Here is a 22,038-nt window from a genome sequence, read left to right on the forward strand (position 1 = left end):
TATTATTCTTTACCAAATCTTTGTTTATAATAGCTTGAATCATAGTTAAGGGGTTAAAATACCTTTCCTTTATTTAAAGTATGATTTTTTAAAGGGATGAGAAGAAGTAACCTCTTGGGGAAAAAAATGTACACACAGTTTTTGATTACCACCTTTCACCTCCAAGGAAATGTCTTCTACCTACTGCCAGTTGGGAATCACTGTCATAACAAGCAACTCTTAGTGATAGGAGTAAGTGAAATTCCTCAAGTGTGTGGAGGCAGAAGAAACTTAAGAACCAGTGCTCTAAAATACGGGATAATGTAAGTTAGAGAAGAACCAGTGCTCTAAAATATGGGATAATGTTCTTTAGAGATATTGCCATCAGAAACTAATGTAAACATCCGTTTCCAGCGGCATGGGGAACTAAGTACCCGGACGAGTCTTTCTGCTGAAAACAACCTAAAATGCTGGACAAAATGCATCAGTGCTCTGGCACAAAAGTAAAGAATATTTAGACTGAACACTAATTGGAAACCCAGTGAGGTAAGCTGAGTACTGAAGCTGGCTATTTCCTTGAGGGTATTTACCAAATCAAGTGAGCTTCTGTTTTCCTGGCCTTTTGGGGGCTCAGGGATCAGGAGGCAAAGCCCAGAGCCACCAGAGTAAAACATTTAGCAGTCTTCTCCAGTAATAGCCCTTTTTCCATAGGGGTATATACCTTCTAGGTGTAAGAGTGATCTAGAAATTCTTTCCCAACAAAGAAAATTATCTTTCTATAATATTGCTGCTAACAGGAAAAATAAAAAATCTCTACTGAAAATTTGTTACCACAATCCAGCCCTCACGCTGGTTTGCAGCCTGAATTCACACTAGACCTCAAGCTAAGAGTTTTATTTTATTTTATTTTTTGTTTGTTTTGTTTTGTTTTAATATTTATTTATTTTTGGCTACTTTGGGTCTTCGTTGCAGCATGGGGGATCCTTCGTTGCGGCGAGCAGGCTTCTCTCTAATTGTGACACGTGGGTTCCAGAGCACGTGGACTCTGTAGTTGCAGCACACAGGCTCTCCAGTTGTGGCACACAGGCTTAGTTGCCCCGTGGTATATAGGATCTTAGTTCCCTGACCAGGGATTGAACCTGCATCCCCTGCATTGGAAGGTGGATTCTTAACCACTGGACCACCAGGGAAGTCCCCTCTGCCCTATTCTTTTCTCTCTTTGCTTTTCTTACCTTTTTCCACTTCCTCACTTTCTATACTTCGCATTTGAATTCTGTTATAAGAATTTTAAATGATCCTGGATTGTTACTACTCCCAGGGGCCTGACAGAAGCAGCACAAATCATCATTGTCAGAGAATTCCTGTTGGTAAAGTTACAATGAAAATGAGTTGCTTAAAATAAAAATTTACAAGCCATCTAAGGAAACAGGGCACAATGTAAGAGAATCAGTAGAATCAGACCTACAAATGGTTCACATCTTGGAATTATCAGGTGTAAAATAGAAAATAATTATATTTAATATGTTCAGTGAAAGCTTAAAAATGAGGAAAAGAGCAAACAAACATTTTGTAGAAGAATCAGAAGTTCTAGAAATGAAAATATACAGTAACTGAAATTAGAATTCAAGGAATAGGTAAAAGCAAATAGACCCCATTGAAGAAAAAATGATACGATAAACGTGGGACTTCCCTGGTGACGCAGTGGTTAAGAATCCACCTGCCAGTGCAGGGGACGTGGGTTTGAACCCTGGTTTGGGAAGATCCCACATGCTGTGGAGCAACTAAGCTCATGCACCACAACTGCTTAGCCTGTACTCTAGAGCCCATGAGCCACAACTACTGAAGCCTGCGTGCCTAGAGCCCGTGTTCCACAATAAGAGAAGCCACTGCAGTGAGAAGCCTGTGCACCGCAACTCAGAGTAGCCCCTGCTCGCCACAACAAGAGAAAGCCTGCGCAGCAATGAGGACCCAACGCAGCCAAAAATAAAATAAATAAGTAAATAAATTTAAATGAATTTAAATAAATAAACATTCCAATTACATCAGTTAAAAAAAAAAAGATAAACCTGAAGAGATTCAGAATGCAGTACAGAGAGACAATAAAGTGGAAAATATAAAAGAGGTTAATAAAGGGAAAATTTTTAAGAGAAAACACAGAACACTTTCAAAGGATTATTAGGTTTCAATAACATAATGGAAATAGAGATCATGAAATGATGTACTCAGTGAAAATAAATCTAGAAGCTGTGACCTACTCTAGTTCAACCCAGAATTCTACAGCTAGCAAAAAATAACTTTCAAGAACAAGGGCAAAATAAAGACATGCTCAGAGAAATCCGAAAGTTCACTAGCAGACCACTTTTTTTTTTAACTGAAGTATAGTTGATTTACAGTGTTGTGTTAATTTCTGCTTTTTAGCAAAGTGATTCAGTTACATGTATTCTTTTTCATATTCTTTTCCATTATGGTTTATCACAGGATATTGAATATAGTTCCCTGTGCTATATAGTAGGACCTTGTTGTTTATCCATTCTGTATATAATACTTTGCATCTGCTAACCCCAAACTCCCACTCCATTGCTCCCCCATCCCCCTAGCAGACCATTTTAAGTAGAAGGAAAATGGTCATTGAAAGTCTGAGATTCAAAAAGGAATGATGATCAAAGACAGTGGTAAGCGTATGTTAATAAAGTGTAAGTTAATTTTTTAAAAACTGTATAAACAATAATAATAGTGTCTTATGGGATTAAAAAAACTGAAATAGCAGTTGTTTTAGTTATTTACTAATTGTCAGTTTATTTTATAAACTGGGGAGAGGTGATTGGAACTAGTATCCAAAAGATCTTTTTGTTACTCAGGAGAAGATTAAAAGTAACTTTGGATTTTGATGAGTATGTGTGATAAAAATGTTATGGTAATGGGCTTCCCTGGTGGCGCAGTGGTTGAGAGTCCGCCTGCTGATGCAGGGGACACGGGTTTGTGCCCCGGTCCGGGAAGATCCTGCATGCTGCTGAGTGGCTAGGCCTGTGAGCCATGGCCGCTGAGCCTGCGCATCCGGAGCCTGTGCTCCACAAGGGGAGAGGCCACAACAGCGAGAGGCCCCGTGTACCGCAGGAAAAAAAAAATGTTATGGTAACACTTTAGTAATAGAAATAAATATATAACTTCCAAACTAGTAGATGATAAAAAATGGAACCAGAAAAAAATAATCCCAAAGGAGGCAAGAAAAGAGAGAAAGACACAGTGTGGAACAACAGATAAGATGATAGAAGTAAATCCAAATATATCTATACCTTATATTTTAAAATGTTCAGCTATATGGGGTTTAGTCCAGACTACAAAGAAACAAAAGGAAAACATGTTGTAAGTAAAATGATGGAAAAAGATATACCAGGCAAATGTTAATGGAATGAAAGCTGGGATATCATTTGAAATAGATTTTAAGACAAGTAGAATTACTAGAGATAAAAAAAAGAATTGAGGGCTTCCCTGGTGGCGCAGTGGTTGAGAGTCCACCTGCCGATGCAGGGGACACGGATTCGTGCCCCGGTCTGGGAAGATCCCATATGCCGCGGAGCAACTGGGCCCGTGAGCCATGGCCGTTGAGCGCGTCCGGAGCCTGTGCTCCGCAATGGGAGAGGAAGAATTGATATGTAATGGAAAATGTTTCATTTCGCCACGAATGTTTAGAAGTTTTAATTGTATGCAACTAATAACCAAAACCACAAATAAAGCAAAAATTAATACAACTACCAGGAAAAATTGATAAATTTCACCAGTATAGTGGGAGATTGTAATATATCTTCCTCATTAATTGGTAAAGAGAGCAGACCAAAAAAAAAAAAATCAGGAATATAGAAAACTTAATGTAATTAACAAGCATGATCCAACGGACATATATTGCACCCAGTCACTGTGGAAACATCAGCTGAATCATCATGAAAATCAACCACATACTGGACCATCTAGTAAGTTTCAACAGATTTCAAAGGATTCGTATCCTATAGATCAATTCATTTAAGTTAGAAATCAGTAAGAAGAAAAATCACATGGAAATTAAGATATTTTCGTCTAAATAACTCATGTATGAAAGAAGAAATGTTAATGGAGCTTGGACTGCCCTTTGTCTGGGAGATGTTAGGTCATCCCTCAATTTTGTTTGTGGCAAACACAACCCTGAGAAATGGCCCACATAAAGGCCTTTCAGTCTTGGCATACCTGGTGAGAATGTTAGAGATGCTAAGGGCCAATGATGAATTGGTTCTTCCAGCAGGAAAGAGAAAATTTTTAACAAATAATGCTGGAACAGATGTGTATCCATATGTAAAAAAATGAAATTGAGTAAAAAATATGTACATAACTTTTTTTATGAATTGAAGACCTACTGTGAAAGGTAAAAGCTATAATACATTTAGAAGACAGTATGGGATAAAAGCTCTATGAATTTGGTGTACAGAAGGAATTATTTTTTTAAAAATAAATTTTATTTATTTAATTTTGGCTGTGTTGGGTCTTCGTGCTGCGTGTGGGCTTTCTCTAGTTGCTGTGAGCGGGGGCTACTATTCGTTGCAGTGCGCGGGCTTCTCATTGCGGTGGCTTCTCTTGTTGCGGAACATGGGCTCTAGGCATGCAGGCTTCAGTAGTTGTGGCACGTGGGCTCAGTAGTTATGGCTCGTGGGCTCTAGAGCTCAGGCTCAGTAGTTGTGGTGCATGGGCTTAGTTGTTCCGCGGCATGTGGGATCTTCCCAGACCAGTGCTTGAACCCATGTCCCCTGCACTGGCAGGCGGATTCTTAACCACTACACCACCAGGGAAGTCCCCAGAAGGAATTCTTAAATGAGAAATAAACTATGGTAACCATAAAGAAAAGGGTTAATGCACCCTATTAAAGTTAAGAACTTTTTCATTAATAGGCAACTAATAAAAAGACAAGCCACCTAAATAGGGAAAGATATTTGCATCACATATAAGGATTGGTATCCAAACAATACAAATGACTTCAACAGACACTTAATAGAAGAGGGAATCTAAATAGCAAATATATATATATATGTTTGCCATATATATACACTTGACTTTTATGTTTCTTTTGTATATGAAGAGATATTCAACCCCATTACTTATATGGGAGATGCAAATTAAACCACAAGGAGTTACAATTTCATAGTCATCAGGTTGGCAAAAAATTTTTTTTTGATGAGTACATGGAGCAAACAAAATACACATACATTCCTGGTAGCAATTTGTCATTATCAGTTAAAATTGAAGAAAAGAATACTCTGTGACCCAATAAGTCCACTCCTTCACATATATTCTGCTTTTAGAATTTCAGAAAATTTATTTACAGTTGTGTTCCAAGGGATATGAACAAGGATGTCCATAACAATACTACTTGTAATAGCCCCAAACATAAACATAAATAAATATTCTTAAGAGTATAATAAATTGTGGTATGTTCATAAAGTAGAATATAAGTCATCTGTAAAAAGAATGAATTACTGCTGCAATAATGTTAATGAATTTGGTGGGGGGAAAAACGAGTTTTAGTACAACTCAATTTTACGAGATGTGTGAAAAACTTAGAGGCTAAATAATATAATATTTAAGGATTCTAACTATAAAGGAAAAATTTGTTTGCTTAATCTTTGATACAATCAATTAAAAATGTGGATAAATTAAGTCATAAAATCTATGTGGTTTTAACCAACATTTTGTGTTTAGGAGGTTCCTTAATTATTTCAGGTTAAAAAAAGCTATCACTGTGACACCTCTAATACCTTGTAATTTGGCACCTTGTACCTTAGATGACACTGAAAATTCTCTGCTGCCTTAGTTTCCCTTCTCTTACTTATTACTCTCTGTCAAGCATTTCCTCTCAGACCAGTGTTAATACAAACCTAAGCAAAAGTGCTCTCCTCTGACCTTTTGAGAAGTGATCTGAGAATTCCAATATGGAATCTTATTATGTTTTTCTTGCCCTGGAGTTGAGTGTCATTGTAGCATTGAACATAATATGCAGACATGCAGTTCTCTGTTGGACAGCTTTGGAGATGCATGAGCTGCATAGCTGTGGGAAAAAATGGTGCATTTTAATCCTGAGCTGTCTTCTCAAGATGCTGCCATGGCCGTCATACAGTGAAGCTCTAGACAGGGGCTCCAGAGTGATTGTACTGGGTTTATTTGAACTCTCCACTTTGAAAATTCTCCTTGTGAGAGGAAATTCTGTCCTTTCCTGAAATGTAGATTTGGAGTCTTAACACAAATGTGTACTTTGCTAAATCGTCTTGTACATTTACATGCCTTTTTTTTGTACCAATATCTTGGTTTTGGAAATCTGTTTGTAGTGGATGTATTCATTATTTGGGTTATGTTATTTATACACCTAAGAAATTAGGATACATTTTCATATCCCACATTTTATTTTCTAGGCCTTAAGTGCCTATTTTGAGTGACATTTATTATGTGTAACAGTTAAACTTGGTTTGTTGAAGTATTGTTCTTAAAAGATCACTAAAAGGAAGTGTTATCAATACATCAGTAGCCCAGATTTCCTTTTATTTCTTTACTTATTTTGCTTTATGAAGCAAACTTCCATGCACATTATTAATTATCTGCTATCGAATGCTTTCAGTTCATTTTAAGAAGTAGTTTCATAAAAATTTAAAACAAACTTTTCTTGATTTTGGTGTAAAATATACAGACCTTTCTGTTGTAATGTTACATATTATGTATTTCTGAGAACACTGAAATTGTGCAGAGCTGATGGTTCGCACCCAAAACATGCAAAGCTTTGTAATCAGAACACTAATAAAAATAAGTCTTAATAAGAACACTAGAATATTTAAAAAGATATATTAACTCTGTTACATATAAAGAAATACTACAGTCCACTTAAGGTTAAAAAACAAGAGATGAAGGTAGCCTGGTGGAAGGGTGTGCAAGGAAGGGTTGAAGCTACAGGGTTATGGAGGCCAGAGTGAAATGCATAAAGATTTGCAGAGAAGACTTCATTAAGTATTTTCAAGACAATGCGTGTGACCAGACTGTGCCAAGAGGAAGAACATGGGTTGAATGAGAATTGTGTACAGTACTGTATTTTCAGCAGCTTGCTGCTTTCCACTGTGTTAGCTTGTTTGGGGTTCAGCTCTTACTATTTAGTAGTGCAAAGACATAGGCTGGGAAAAATCATGTACAAACCAATGTGACTTTCACATTGTACTAAAATCTTTCCCCTACTTACCAGTGAACTAATTTGTGTTACAGAAAAGCTTAATAACAAAATAAACTGTACTAAGAATGAGAGGTGGCTTCTGTTTTTGACTAGAGGTCTTTGATCAGTCTGTGACCTTTTTGTGATTTTGTTTCTTGTGAAATGGAAATACTACAACTAAAAAATAGTCTAACACAGTCTTTTCCCCCTTGAGTATATTGTTTTAACTTTAAACTATAAAAATAATAAACACCTTAAAGAAAAACCGGAAAATATAACAGAGAAAAAAATTACCAAGTTACTAATATAAGGCACTGTTAGCTTTCTGTATATTTTCTACTTTTTCACCAGTTTTTAATAAGCTTTTTTGTTTACTTCACAATCTTCAAGACAGTCATTTTTAATGACTACTAAATATTAAATACATGTACTTTTACTTAGCTATTTCTCTATAATAAAATATGTAAGCTGGGGCTTCCCTGGTGGCGCAGTGGTTGAGAGTCCGTCTGCTGATGCAAGGGACACGGGTTCGTGCCCTGGTCTGGGAAGATCCCACATGCCGCGGAGCGGCTGGGCCTGTGAGCCATGGCCGCTGAGCCTGCGCATCCAGAGCCTGTGCTCCGCGACGGGAGAGGCCACAACAGTGAGAGGCCCGCGTACCGCAAAAAAAAAAAAATACTGGAATTTACAAATAAATAATAAATTTATAGTAAATATAATTTTGCTAGTAACGAATTTAGTTTGTTACTAAGGAATATTATCTTTTTAGTATGATATACTATAAAAATACTAGAAATTATTTATGGTAAGTATTTCAGATTTGAGGAAAGGGTTTATTTGGAATTATTATTTGAGCTTTATTTTAAATTTGGTTATTGTTTGTATTGAGCCATATGTATGACTGTTAATTACAGTGAAGTCATAGATCCATAAAATGAATAGATTATAGAGTTTTATAATTCAAAGAAATAATTGTTCATTTTTAATAACAGTAAACATTACTTATTAGGCAGTTACTAAAGCCTAGGGACTTTAATAAGTATTCAAAATACATTACTTAATTCTGTTAATATCACCTGTACATATTGTGCTATAGTGCTGCATTTTATTTGCCGTCATTTCAAATAACATGAAATAAGTTCTGTTCCTTGTATAGTAACCTTTAGCATCTTTGTTATACAGATATTGTGCTTAAATATTATGTGGGATATTGATTGCAAAATTTCTCTGATTTGGGGCTATTTAAATATGTATTTCTTTCTTCCATGAGTTTACGAATCTTAAGTATTACATTGACTGATAATTGTTTCTTTTGTTGCAGAACTGTAAGAGTAAATGGGTCCAATAATTGGAATGACTCCAGAAAAGAGAGCTGAAACTCCAGGAGCTGAAAAGGTTGCAGGATTAAGCCAGATTTACAAAATGGGAAGCTTGCCTGAAGCTGTTGATGCTGCCAGGCCAAAGGCCACTCTAGTGAACAGTGAGTCAGCAGATGATGAACTCACAAACTTGAACTGGCTTCACGAAAGTACTAATCTCCTAACAAACTTCAGCTTTGGAAGTGAGGGTCTTCCAATTGTTAGTCCATTGTATGACATAGAGGGAGATGATGTGCCATCCTTAGGACCGTCGTGCTATCAGAACCCAGAAAAAAAATCAGCAACTTCAAAACCCCCATACTCCTTTAGTCTTCTCATTTATATGGCTATTGAACAGTCTCCAAATAAATGTTTGCCTGTCAAAGAAATTTATAGCTGGATACTGAACCGCTTCCCATATTTTGCAACCGCACCAACAGGCTGGAAGAATTCTGTTCGACATAATCTATCCCTGAATAAATGTTTTCAGAAAGTGGAAAGAAGCCATGGCAAGGTCAGTGTTTATGAACATTGCTATATTTAGGGAGGTGGGGGAGAATTAACATGGAGATCGTAACATATGAGGAAATCAGAGGAAGACAAAAAATAGTCAGATTACTTCAGCTTGAGGTTAATTATATTCACCATTTGCTTTCATTTGAGAAGTTTAAAAATTTCTTCAGTATTGATATAAACCTAGCAGAATTATTTTCAATCTACTGTAGGTACATAAATTAGGGTTTATTTATTATTATTTTCTCTCTTTTTAAAAAATTTTTAATAATTGAAGTATAGTTAATTTACAGTGTTGTGTTCGTTTCAGGTGTACAGCAAAGTGATTCAGTTATAATTAGTTTTTTTTAATGTTCTAACTTTCTATTCTTAGTTTCTGTAATGTTCTTGTCACTATATTTATGTATTATTCTTATTTATTCAATGTGACCATCTCTGCCTTATAACTGGAGTGTGGATCATTTACATTAATGTAACTGATATGGTTGGATTTAAATCTGTCATTACATTATTTTTTTTCTATTTGCTGTATCTGTTCCCTTTTCTCCACTTTTCCTGCCTTTTTGTCAATTGAGTATTTTTTTTTTTTTTTTTTTTTTTTTTTTTTTTTTTTTTATGCGTTACGCGGGCCTCTCACTGTTGTGGCCTCTCCCGTTGCGGAGGACAGGCTCCGGACGCGCAGGCTCAGCGGCCATGGCTCACGGGCCCAGCCGCTCCGCGGCATGTGGGATCCTCCCAGACCGGGGCACGAACCCGCGTCCCCTGCATCGGCAGGCGGACTCCCAACCACTGCGCCACCAGGGAAGCCCTCAATTGAGTATTTTTTTATGATTCAATTTTATCTCTTCTATTGGCTTACTAGCTACTCTTTTTTTTAAAAACTCATTGCTATACAGTTTTCAGTATATATTTTTAATTTATCACAGTCTACCTTCAAATAATTTTAATTCACTTATTATCTGGCCTTTTACAGAAAAAGTTGACTAATCCTGATGCCCTATCTGGATCAATTCCTTTTTCCCAAGAAGTTGATTTAACATTTCTTATAGTTTGGGTCTACTAGCAATGAAATATTTTTTTTAACCTTTTTGTGGAGGATGGGTATGGAATTCTAGGTTGACAGGTTTTTTTTTAAGTACTTTAAAGACATTACTCTCTTCTGGCTTGCATAGTTTCTGAAGAGAGGTCTGTTACGATTCTTATCTTTGTTGTTCTGTTTGTAATTTTTTTTTCTTACTATCTGTCTTCAAGATTTTTCTCTTTATCACTACTTTTTAGCAGCAGACTATGATGTGCCTAGGTGTGTTTTTCTTTATTTTTATCCTGCATTGGTTTCTCAGAGGTTCTTGGATCTGTGGTTTGTTGTCATTCATTAAACTTAGAATTCTTTTTCCTCATTATCTCTTCAGATATTTCTTGTGGTTCACCATCTACTTCTGGGCTCCAAGTAAAAATATATTAGACCATTTGCTATTGTCTCACCTCTTGGTTGCTCTGTCCCTCTTCCTACTCTTTTCTTTCTTTGTTTCAGTTTGGATAATTTCTATTGATCCTTCTATAGTTTGTGGGGTTTTTTTTTTTGAATATTTGAATTTTGTTTTATTTATTTTTTATACAGCAGGTTCTTATTAGTTATCTATTTTATACATGTTAGTGTATATATGTCAGTCCCAATCTCCCAGTCTTTCTATAGTTTTATTCTTTCCTCTGTTGTGTTCATTCTGCTGATTAGCCTGATAAAGTCTTCATATTTTTTAAATATTTTCATTTGCCTTTTAAAAAGTAGTCACCATATTTTTGTTAAAATTTCCCGCTAGATCTTTAAGCATATTAATCATAGTTATAGTGTTTGTCTGATAACTTCAATATCTGGTCCATCTCTGGGTCTGGTTTTGTTGATTGTTTTATCTCCTGCTTTTGTGTGTTGCATAATTTTGGATTAAGTGGCAGCCATTGCTTGTTAAAGAATGGTAGAGACTGAGGTAAATAATATTTCTATCCAGAAATAGATATTCCTCTACTTCTGTCACATTGTTAGTATGAACAGGTATTGGTCAATCTAGTAAATAATTGAGCTGGGTTTGGGTTTTGTGGTTGTCATAGTTACCTTCAGTGTACCATAGTCTTCACATTCCTACAGAGATGGACTGTTGATGCTTTGTACTTAGTGTGCGGCCTGCAATGTCAGGTGATGTTTCTCAGCATTTCTGCTCCAACTCCATCTTTCAGTTTGTGACGCATTTAGAGGTGAGAGGAGTTGAGTATTTCTCTCTGTACTCTTGCCCCTTCCTTAGCAATAGATTGCTCTTGCTTGTTACTTGGTGCAAAGTTCTTAGTGTGAACAGGGTGGGTTTCTTGGTTCTTCTGCTCCAGTTTTAGTCTTAATCAGACTCTGTACACCTGTGCCTCAAGAGTGGGACTTTCCTTGTCTCCTGCATGAGCGGACAGTCTCTCCCATTTACTCAGAGTGGAGTCTAGAGCTGCACTCATCAATAGCCAACTACCTACATATGGCTAGTGGTTGGCATATTGGATAGCACAAAATAGGATATTTCTGTCATTGTATAAATTCCTACTGGACGGCACTGTTCCAGCACTCAGGCCAATTTCTTTCTCATTCCTATCATGGTGGGTAGATGTTGCCTAATATCAGTGGGAAGTTCTAGGTTCAAGTGAGTGACCATTTCCCAGCAGCAGCAGATCTCTGCTTTGTATCTTTGAAGGATTTGGGCATGAACAGATTTCCTGCCCTTCTAATGGCATGTAGTATTGAATACATTGCCTAGTGTCAGTAAAATGTGAAGATAGCTGGGTTTTGTACTTTTCTCCCAATAGCAGCCATCCTTTCCCGGGGACTGGGGTGAGGAGTATACTTTGCCTCTTTCTCAGCGGCAGACTGCTTTTGCTTGGTATGGAGCTTTGTCCAGGGTTTAGGCAGGTTTTGTGCCTCTGCCACAGTGACACCTGATCTCACCTTCTGCTCATTCAGGGCCTGGAGCATGAATGGGCTTTGCCTGATATCTTTGCTCCAGCCTCAGACCGTGGTAGGTTCTGCACATCTATCTCCGTCTCCAAGGGTGTCTTCCTTCGGTCTCCTGCCTGCCTACAGTTTTGAGTATTTTTTTTCTTGCCTTTTATTGTGACTGCCACTTCTTCCATGGTCTACCAAATGTGAAACTGTTCATATGTTTTGTCTCTCCTCACAGGACCTGTCATACTTCAAAATTCAATTATTTCTGTTGTCTTGCAGCCTTAGATCTCAGATAGGCTCATAAAAAATTACGGTTATGTAGGCTATTTTGTTTTTTAATTTTTTTTTTTTAATTAATTTTTTTATAATTTAGTTCTGGCTGTGTTGGGTCTTCATTGCTACACATGGTCTTTCTCTAGTTGTGGCAAGCGGGGGCTACTCTTCGTTGCAGTGTGCAGGCTTCTCAATGTGGTGGCTTCTCTTGTTGTGGAGCATGGGCTCTAGGCCTGCGGACTTCAGAAGTTGTGGCACACCGGCTCAGTAGCTGTGGCTCGCAGACTCTAGAACACAGGCTCAGTAGTTGTGGCGCACGGGCTTAGTTGCTCCGCGGCATGGGGATCTTCCTGGTCCAGGCTCGAACCCATATCCCCTGCATTGGCAGGTGGATTCTTAAGCACTGAGCCACCAGGGAAGTCCAGTTTTTTTCTTGTTAGGCTGGGAGTGATGTTCTTTTATGGCTTTCTATACCCCAAGTGGTAGCAGAAATCTCCTATTCTTATTTAGAATAAAAGTTAAAAGGACAAGTACTTATATTTTTTGGTAACTGAAGGATTTTATAGGACAGTGCTGTTCAAACTTGAATGTACCTACTGATCATCTGGGAATCTTGTTAAAATACTGATTCTGCTTCAGCAAATCTAGGATGGGGACTGAGGCTCTTTCATTTCTAACAGGCTCCCAGGTCATCCTGATGCCTCTAAATCCATGGACACACCCTGGGTAGCAAGACATTTGGACACATCATCGTCTTATAACTAACTTAAAGGAGCTTATTAGTTATCTATTGCTATGTAATAAATTGCTGTGTAACACATTCTGTACTACACATGGAACATTTATGGAGGGCAACTATGTGGTTAGGCCATTAAACAAAGCCTTAGCAATTTCAAAGGATCATTCTCTGTTATAGCCAGCCTCCAAGATGGCCCCCAAATGAGCCCCACCTTTTGGTATTTGTGCCCTTGTGAAGTCCCCTCCAATACTGCAGAGGGCTGACTCATGTAACCAAGAGGATATTGTGGAAATGATGAAGTGTGCCTTTTGAATCCAGGTTATAAAAGACATTATGGTTCCCATCTTGGATTCTTGGCTAATTAGCTCTATGGGAAGTCAGCTGCTATATCATACAGACACTTATTTCAATAGCCCTGTGGAGAGGCCCCTGTGGCATGGAAATGAGGCCTCCTTCCAATAGCCATATGAGTGAGCCATTTTGGAAGCAGATCCCCCTGCCCCAGTCAAACTTTCCTTTCAGACGACTGAAAGCATTGGAAATTTTGGATGTATCCTTTCCACCGTGCATTATTAGGTTTTATTTTTTGAACTGTATCCTTAATTCTTTTCTAGTTTTAGACCTATTGTGTTTATGCTTATGATGGGATGTAAAAGGGGAACTGTCTACTAGATATTTAGAAATATGATACAGGAATGGTAGTGATGTTATGGTATTAAAGCTCTAAGTTTAAAGACCTCAGCGTTGATTTTCAGTAGAAGAGTCTAGGAAAAGTATGGTATAATGGAAGCCAGGGAGAGTCAGTTTAAGTGTGAATGAGCGACAGTGTCAAATGCTGCAAAAAAAAAAAAAAAAAAAAAAACAACTTGAAAATGATGAACTAAGAAGTGATTGAGACAAGTAGCAGCCAAAAGATTAGAATTAAAAATATATGGGGCTTCCCTGGTGGCACAGTGGTTAAGAGTCCGCCTGCCGATGCAGGGGACATGGGTTCGTGCTCCGGTCTGGGAAGATCCCGCATGCCGCAGAGCGGCTAGGCCCGTGAGCCATGGCCGCTGAGCCTGTGTGTCCGGAGCCTGTGCTCCGCAACGGGAGAGACCACAACGGTGAGAGGCCCGCGTACCGAAAAAAAAAAAAAAAGTTTAAAAAAAATATATGAACAGTGGTTATTTCTATTGTGGCCACTTTCGAGCTACCAACATTATGTCATTAAATGCGAAGTGGATAGAGGATGTTTACAGTCAGCAGCACACCGCTGTATGTAAGGAACACATACAATCCAATAAGAAAAAGAAAACCTGATAGGAAAATTAACAAAAATATGAACAGGGGCTTCACAGAGGAGGAAATACACATGGCCATAAACATATGCAGAGATGTTCATCCTCTCTAGCAATCAGGGACATACAAATTAAAAGAACAAAACAGTTTTTACCCATTAGATTGCAAAATTTTTTAATGTTTTATTAGTTGAGGATATGGGGAAATAAATCAATATCAATAGTTTCTCACCGTTAATAGGAGTGTAAATTAGTATGACCATTCATGAGGGCAACTTGGCAGTAGTTATTAGAATTAGAAATGTGCGTATCCTTTGATCTAGTGGATCAGATTCTGATTTCTCCCCTTAAGTAAAACTCATACTTGCACACAGAGATGCATTCAATATATAAGAATATTCATTGTGGTAAAGTTCTAGAACAATATGTCTAGTGTGGTATAATTTGTGTTAGTAATCAAAAGGGATTTGTTCTTGTCCCTAATTTTTAATTGTATACATTATTTATATAATTAACCTGAGCATTTTTGAATCTTTAGAGAAAGAAAGGAATTAAGGAAGTGGAAGTTAGTGAATGGGAAAACGTACAGTCCAGATTTCAGGGAGAGTGTGATAAAGAGAAAGAAATTATCTTATGAGCTAATAAAGAATATGAGAATAAATACAGAAATTGTAATACATTGGTATAAAAATTAGCCAGCTATTGCCACAAGTTGGGGTGGGAGGGAAGGAACTGGTAGGTGATGGTCTTCACGAAAATCAATGGACCACTTTACTTAAATGTCTGAAGTTTGGACAGAAAGTGATACATTCAAGTGGGATTGGGAAGGCTTGTGAATTTCTTTTTTTTTTAATTTATAAAATACTTCTTGAATCAATGCCTCAAAAGGACAGTATTTCTCTTCCAGTCGGCAAAAGGCAAGCAAGTTACACTTACTTCCATTAGATGCTGGAACTGAATTTGGCAACCTTGAAAGCAGTTTTCTGATGAAAGCTGTTATCTAGAGATGGTAATCTCAAAAAAGAAGACAAGATTGACAAAGGTCCAGGTCAAACTACAAATTGATATTGATACCCAGCCAGCTGGTATAGCTGTTGATTAGTTTCCTACCCTCATCCATACCATAGTTACCACTCTCAAGAGATGGGTCTAAAAATCTTGGCTTGGCGTTTATCTGTCTCAGAATTTTAAAATTACAAAAACTAGGCATGGTGTTTTTTTTGTTTTGATTTGTTTTTATGTTTTAAATGTTAACACTGAAGTCTTAAATCTGCTTTTCAAACTTTTGTAAAAGCCAAACTAAAACAGTTAATGGAGATTTTAACTGGGAAACATGAAATTAGAAGTTTTGCCTGGTTTAGTACAATTTTAGTCTCTACGTTTTCGTAGTTGTGATTTGCTTCAATAGCTAAATCCCAAGAAAGGAAGTCACGCAAGCCACCATAAAAGTTCACACTATAAGCAAGAATTATGAATAATGCCCTTTTAAACTTAGTGGTTCTAAAAACCACTGAAAAAGGTAGTCAAGGGGGGAAACTATTAAAATGTACAGGGCAGGTACATAAAAACATTTCAGGAATAGGGAACATTGTTTCTTCTCCCAGTTTTCTTTACAACTTCCATTAAGATAAATCTTTTTAAAGTTCAATTCTTAATATATATTCCTCATTTCTTCAAAAGCTTCTGTGGTTCTTTACCAAATAAGTCCAGAAGCCTTAGAGTTCCAAAATGCAAAATAGTACATGAGAGAATGCACATTTCCTGTTTCCATTGCACAAAAATGTGTCTTGTAGTAGGCAAATTTAAAACAATACTTCTAAAACTCTTTATTACTTGTGTTCCATCATCTAAGCACAACTTAATAAAGAAGCAAAGTTTTTAAGTGAGACTTAGATTCCAAATAAGTTTTTTGCTCTAGACTCTGAAACATAGATTAGCAAATACATAATTTTATCTTGTTACTGATAGTTTGTGAACAGACCCAGTGAACGGAAGTGCTGCCATGGTAACATAAACCAGACTGTTATTTGGAGAACTTACTCAAGACACTTAACTGCCCTGAACTACAAGTTTTCAGTACCAGTTCTTCCAATTTGCTGTTTCAAAGAAATAGCAGTTCTTAAAAGATCAAAATTATTTGCAGTTCTCTCACAAGAGAATTTTAAAAGTAGATTTGAACTAAACAGCTTCTAGGAGTATAATCTCAGGAATACCAAGGTAGAACATGGTTAGAATTATTAAAATAATTGTCTTAGTCAATATATGAAAAATAATTCATGCATATCTTTTCTGTATGAAACTGAAGTGGTTTTGGGGCAAAGGATGTTGTGGGTGCTAACATTTTAAAGTTTTATTTCCCAATCTTCAAAACACATTTACCACTTAGGTCAAGCGACTGAAAATATATCTAATTTAAGATGTTCCATCACTTAATTCAAAACTACATTTGTAAAATTTGACTTCCTTTGGAAAAAAATTAAAATTTCAAACACTTGTTTAGTGTACTTCATGTGATATCTTGCTGCTGTAGGCCAGAAAAGGTTTCACCTGATAGTATGGTATGTTTCTTACTATATTACAGTGTGATTTGACACCCATGGTTTTTCTTTTCCAATATATTTAAGTTGCTAGGATGTTAAAAACTGCCTTATACTCAATTACCATACTTTTCCTCAGACAAGAATGTTTTTCCTTTATCAATTTAATCCATCTCTTTTTTTTCTAACTTTTGTCTCTTCGGAATTAATTGATTTTTGTTCTTATTGTTGATGTTTTTAAAAACTCCCTCATCTCTTAGGAGTAGGAATATATTGTTATTAAGCCATATACACTTACTATTGATATGTGCCAATTTCAGTATAATCTCTTAGTATTCACTTAGTTTGCAGCTCTATGTCGCTTGCATATACATTACCTTATTTGACTCTCATCACAACTCAATGAAGTGGCCTGTTTTTTTAATTCTACAGATAAAATATGAGAGGACAGACTCCTAGAGATTAAGTGATTTGTCCACTATCAAGTAGCCAATCAATAAGCAATGATTAGAACCTCAGTTTGAAAACGTGTGAAACAGTATTCTTTCATTATGCCATTCTGCTATAATAGTTACAACATGATATTTAGAGATAAAAAAGCCTCGGTAATAGGCTAATGTTACCTTGAAAAAGAGTTCAGGAAATGGAAGCACCCTGGAATTTATCACATTAAATCTTCAGCAATGATAATAGCGTACATCATATAGGATTTTATACAAGCAGAAAGGAGCAAGGGAATAGGACACAGGTCAGTTTTATTGTTGTCTATATAATTGTTAATGTTATGAAGTGTAATTCAAAGTTTAAGAAAGGGTTTTTGAAATAGAAAAGGTGTAACATAAAAACAAGGGGCTTCCCTGGTGGCGCAGTGGTTGAGAGTCCGCCTGCCGATGCAGGGGACACAGGTTCGTGCCCCGGTCCGGGAAGATCCCACATGCGGCGGAGCGGCTGGGCCCGTGAGCCATGGCCGCTGAGCCTGCGTGTCCGGAGCCTGTGCTCCACAACAATGAGAGGCCCTCATACCGTAAAAAAAAAAAAAAAAAAAAAAAATAGTAACAGTTTGAATCTCACTAATCTTGTGAGTTAGTTCTGAGGAAGTTTTGTACATCATGGTGGGAAGGGGTCAGGTTATACCTTATATTTAATTTTTGACATTTGTATCTTCAAAAGATTAAATATATTCAAAAATATTTATTAAAATTTAGTATCAGTAACTAGCGGAATAGAAACAGAAAAACAAATTTGCATGCTATTAGACTGGAAGAAACAAACAATTTTTAAAACTACAAAGAAAATGAACATAACATATAGCAATAGTAGTAGCCAATGTTTGAGTGCTTTTGTGTCTGGTAGGTACTGTTTTATATATATCTTGAGCATACTAGTACACAGAGAACATAGACATTTTTCTACAGGTTACACAGCTGTTAAGTGACAGAGCCAGGATTCCAAAATAGGTATTCTTCCTCCAAGGCTTGTACTCTTAACTTCTGTACAAGTAGTGTTTAGCTCTGGGGCAGTGTGGGATGAATTTGCAGTTGGACCTCCTCTTTGCATGGCTATAGGGTTTTGTATGTAAGCTGTAGGTAAATGTGGTATATTTGTAGGGATGTGCATCTAGTCAGACTGTTCAGGATGTGTAGGTAGGGATGGATGTTCAGCTAAAGAAGTAGGAAAGATACATCCTGAAGGAAGAGTTTGCAGGTGGTCTTAAGCTCCTGAAGTCCTTCAGTTATTTAGTTTGACTAGCTCAACTAGTGTGTGTGGCATTTGACCACACCCACTTAGTTTTTATATAACTGTTTCTTATACCTTTTATTTACTAGATAATCTATAATTGTAGTTTGGATATATTTTTAATACAAGAGTGTTTATAAATTTCCAAGTGGTCAGAGAATTTTGTTGTTGGGATATTTTTTTTTTCTTTTTACGCTACAGTGATCTTTAAAGGATAATTTATTTTTCTTCATGGTCTAATCAATGTTTGTAGTTTTTTCTGTTAATATTTGGAAAGTATACTCTCCAAGAATTCATTAATCACATCAGTGTTTTTCATAGGTGTTCCACAGAACACTAGCCTCCTCAGATGTTTCCTGGGAGAAAGAGGTTCTGTGTCAAATAACTTTGGGAAACTTCTTAAAACAGGTTTAATTAAAGCAGGACTGTTTAGGACCCTTAATCTGCTAGTATGTAATGTAACCTTCTAAGAAGGAAAGAGGTAAAATACTCAGCATTTTTCAAACCTGTTTGAAGGAATTATCTCATAGCCTGGCCTTTCCCCTTGCACATTAGATCATTTTCGTGAGATTCTTCAGGTATGTTGTCTACTTACCTTCCTGGTAAGCTGTTCCTTCATATTAGCGGAATTGTGGAGCAGGCAAGCCAGTCTTTCAGGCACCTCCCATTTGCAATTTAGCAGGCACTTCTGTTATATTTTCTCTAGTTTCCAGAAATCATACAAATTGTATTATTTTTAGATTCTAGTGACTATTTCCATGAAATCTGGGCTTGTGTGGCCATTACCATATTATCCAGAAGTTCCTCGAATGTTGTAACTTAACCATCTTGAGGGAAGAGTTGATACTTCTCCCTCTTTTTTATCTTTTACAGGAGTCTTTTCCATGCCTCAGTTTTTGACTTAACTACTCTTTGAGACTTTTGCCATCTTTTCATTAAATTGTTTGCCTTGAATTTAAACAGTTTAAATGGGAAACTAGGGCTTCCCTGGTGGCGCAGTGGTTGAGAGTCCACCTGCCGATGCAGGGGACCTGGGTTCGTGCCCCGGTCCGGGAGGATCCCACATGCTGCAGAGAGGCTAGGCCCGTGAGCCATGGCCGCTGAGTCTGCGCGTCTGGAGCCTGTGCTCCGCAACGGCAGAGGCCACAACAGTGAGAGGCCTGCGTACCGGAAAAAAAAACAAAAAAGAAAATAAATGGGAAACTAAACACTAGTGTTAATGCCATAAAAAATGAAGTTATTTTTATATGCATCACCTAATATATTGTTTAGCACTTTGGGGAGAATGACACTACCTAATCTTTTCTTTCTTTAACAGTAATGATAAGGGGTAACATTTGTTGACATCTTAGCATGTAGAGGACCACCTTGTACAGCCCTTCATGCTGTTCTCTGCACAGCTTGGTGTTGTATCATTCTCACAGAATGTGATGTGAATGCCATGTCCTAGAGTTGTGCAGTCCTGTGGCCCTAGTGCCATGCAATGTGCAGAGTACTTTATGCATAATGTAATACATAGAACAAACCTATGAGGTAGGTACTGTTATTATCCATACCTTACAAATAAGGGAATAATGGCCCAGAGAAATAGAGGTTAGTTAACCTTCCTAAAATTACACAGCGGGTCAATGGCAGGGCAGGGGATAGGAACCCAGGCAGTCTGCCTCTGGGGCTTTTAGTCACACAGTCCATTCCTAGCAAATTTACTTCAACTTTTGCCTTGTATTCAAAAGGTACTATTGGGTTTTTTTCCCCACACACATTTATTAAAAGCATTCAGACACTGATTTTGTGTGTCTTAAAGTTCCAGGTTACTAATTCTTGTATATTTTAATCTAGGTTAATGGAAAAGGCTCCTTATGGTGTGTTGATCCAGAATATAAACCCAACCTTATGCAAGCACTGAAGAAGCAACCTTTTCCCTCAAAATCAACATTTTACACCCCTCCTGCATCACCACAAAGGTACAGGATCTAACATGTAAATGTCAGTGGTGATAGATAAGATTTCATTATATGAGATGGAGAAACTTAGAGTTGTAGTGTTTTTTAATTATATAGAGATTTATGAATAAGACATTAGCATAAGGCATTTTTACTTATAGTCTAACTTATTAGGAAACAGGATGTTGGATAAGTGAGAACATAAATTCTGGAAAATGTAGTTAATAATATTCTAACTAAACTCTAAAGACAGTGATAATATGATTTCAGGTATCACCTGAAACCTTTTTGTAAAGGTTAAATCATTTAAATTGTCTGCAGTGCTAATGCTGACCTGAAGACATGGGAAAGTAAAAGTATATTTAAAAATTTTTAAATAAGGTGATTAAATTTGTCATTGCAGCATTTTTATATACATATTTATATTTCTTTTTCTATTTTAAGTTTTTTTCCTTCACAATATGTTTAATATTAGAAAATTATGTTCAAGTCTCAGATTTTTAAATGTTGTCAAGTAAAATAATGCTTTGGAGTTTTTTATTTGTTTTGTTTCTGCTGGTAAATATAATGATTTTCCTTGGCTTCTGTTTTCTAACTCAGTGATCAACAAATTGATCTTATAGCTTTCCAATTTTAAGTTAAATCTGAAAATGATACGATGTCCTTAAATCTGATTGTTTCCTTTTCTTAAAGAAACCTTCAGAATCTTTTTTTTAAATTCTATTACATATCTTAATTTGAGTTAAAAATGACAGATTTTGTCAAGATACCTTTAAGGGTAGTCTATAAAAAGTTTTTTAAGCTTTTTAATAAAATAATACAGGGCAATTTTGAAACATACACAAAAGTAGGGAGAATGTGAACTCCCATTTGCAACAGTTATCAACATTTCGTGTGTTTAATTTCTTTAAGTATTATTAGATGACTTTTAGAGGAGCGGTTATAGCTGAGATACAGTTAAAAAAATTAGTAAGACTAAAGTTGAAATGTCAGCAATATATATACATATATACTTATTGAGATTTAAGCTTATTTACCATATTAGTAGATTAGAAGGATCATTGTAACAAGAACTGGTTTATCCTTATGAAATGAAACCTAGAAAAGACGTTATCAGAGTTTCATATTCTCATTGTTTGGGAGTTGATACCTTCTTTAATGTTGGTGCTTATGAGATGTCCTAGTTAAAAAAAATAATAGTTTAGGGCTTCCCTGGTGGCGCAGTGGTTGAGATCCGCCTGCCAATGCAAGGGACACGGGTTTGTGCCCCAGTCCGGGAAGATCCCACGTGCCGCGGAGCGGCTAGGCCCATGAGCCATGGCCACTGAGCCTGCGCGTCTGGAGCCTGTGCTCCTCAACAGGAGAGGCCACCAACAGTGAGAGGCCCGCATACCGCAAAAAAAAAAAAGAAAAAAAATAGTTTAGAAGCGAATGGTAAGTTCTGCTGATGGTCCTTTCATGTTTTATTTAGCAATGTTATTTTTTATTAAAAATTAAA

At 36.8% G+C, this 22,038-nt stretch overlaps 1 protein-coding gene across 5 annotated transcripts in view; it reads left to right on the forward strand.

The window, feature by feature from the left end:
• Positions 1–22,038, forward strand: part of FOXN2 (forkhead box N2) — a 57,233-nt gene that overhangs the window by 21,394 nt on the left and 13,801 nt on the right. For all 5 annotated transcript variants that reach the window (XR_004352826.1, XM_032652707.1, XM_032652706.1 and 2 more), the window contains exons 2-3: positions 8,511–9,061; positions 20,437–20,561. Coding sequence is in view for 4 of the 5 variants with exons in the window: in XM_032652707.1 (XP_032508598.1) it covers positions 8,525–9,061; positions 20,437–20,561 (662 nt within the window). In the remaining variant the exon portion in view is untranslated. The remainder of the gene's footprint in view (positions 1–8,510; positions 9,062–20,436; positions 20,562–22,038) is intronic.

The sequence above is a fragment of the Phocoena sinus genome, chromosome 13 (assembly GCF_008692025.1).
Source record: "Phocoena sinus isolate mPhoSin1 chromosome 13, mPhoSin1.pri, whole genome shotgun sequence".
Lineage (NCBI taxonomy): Eukaryota > Metazoa > Chordata > Mammalia > Artiodactyla > Phocoenidae > Phocoena > Phocoena sinus.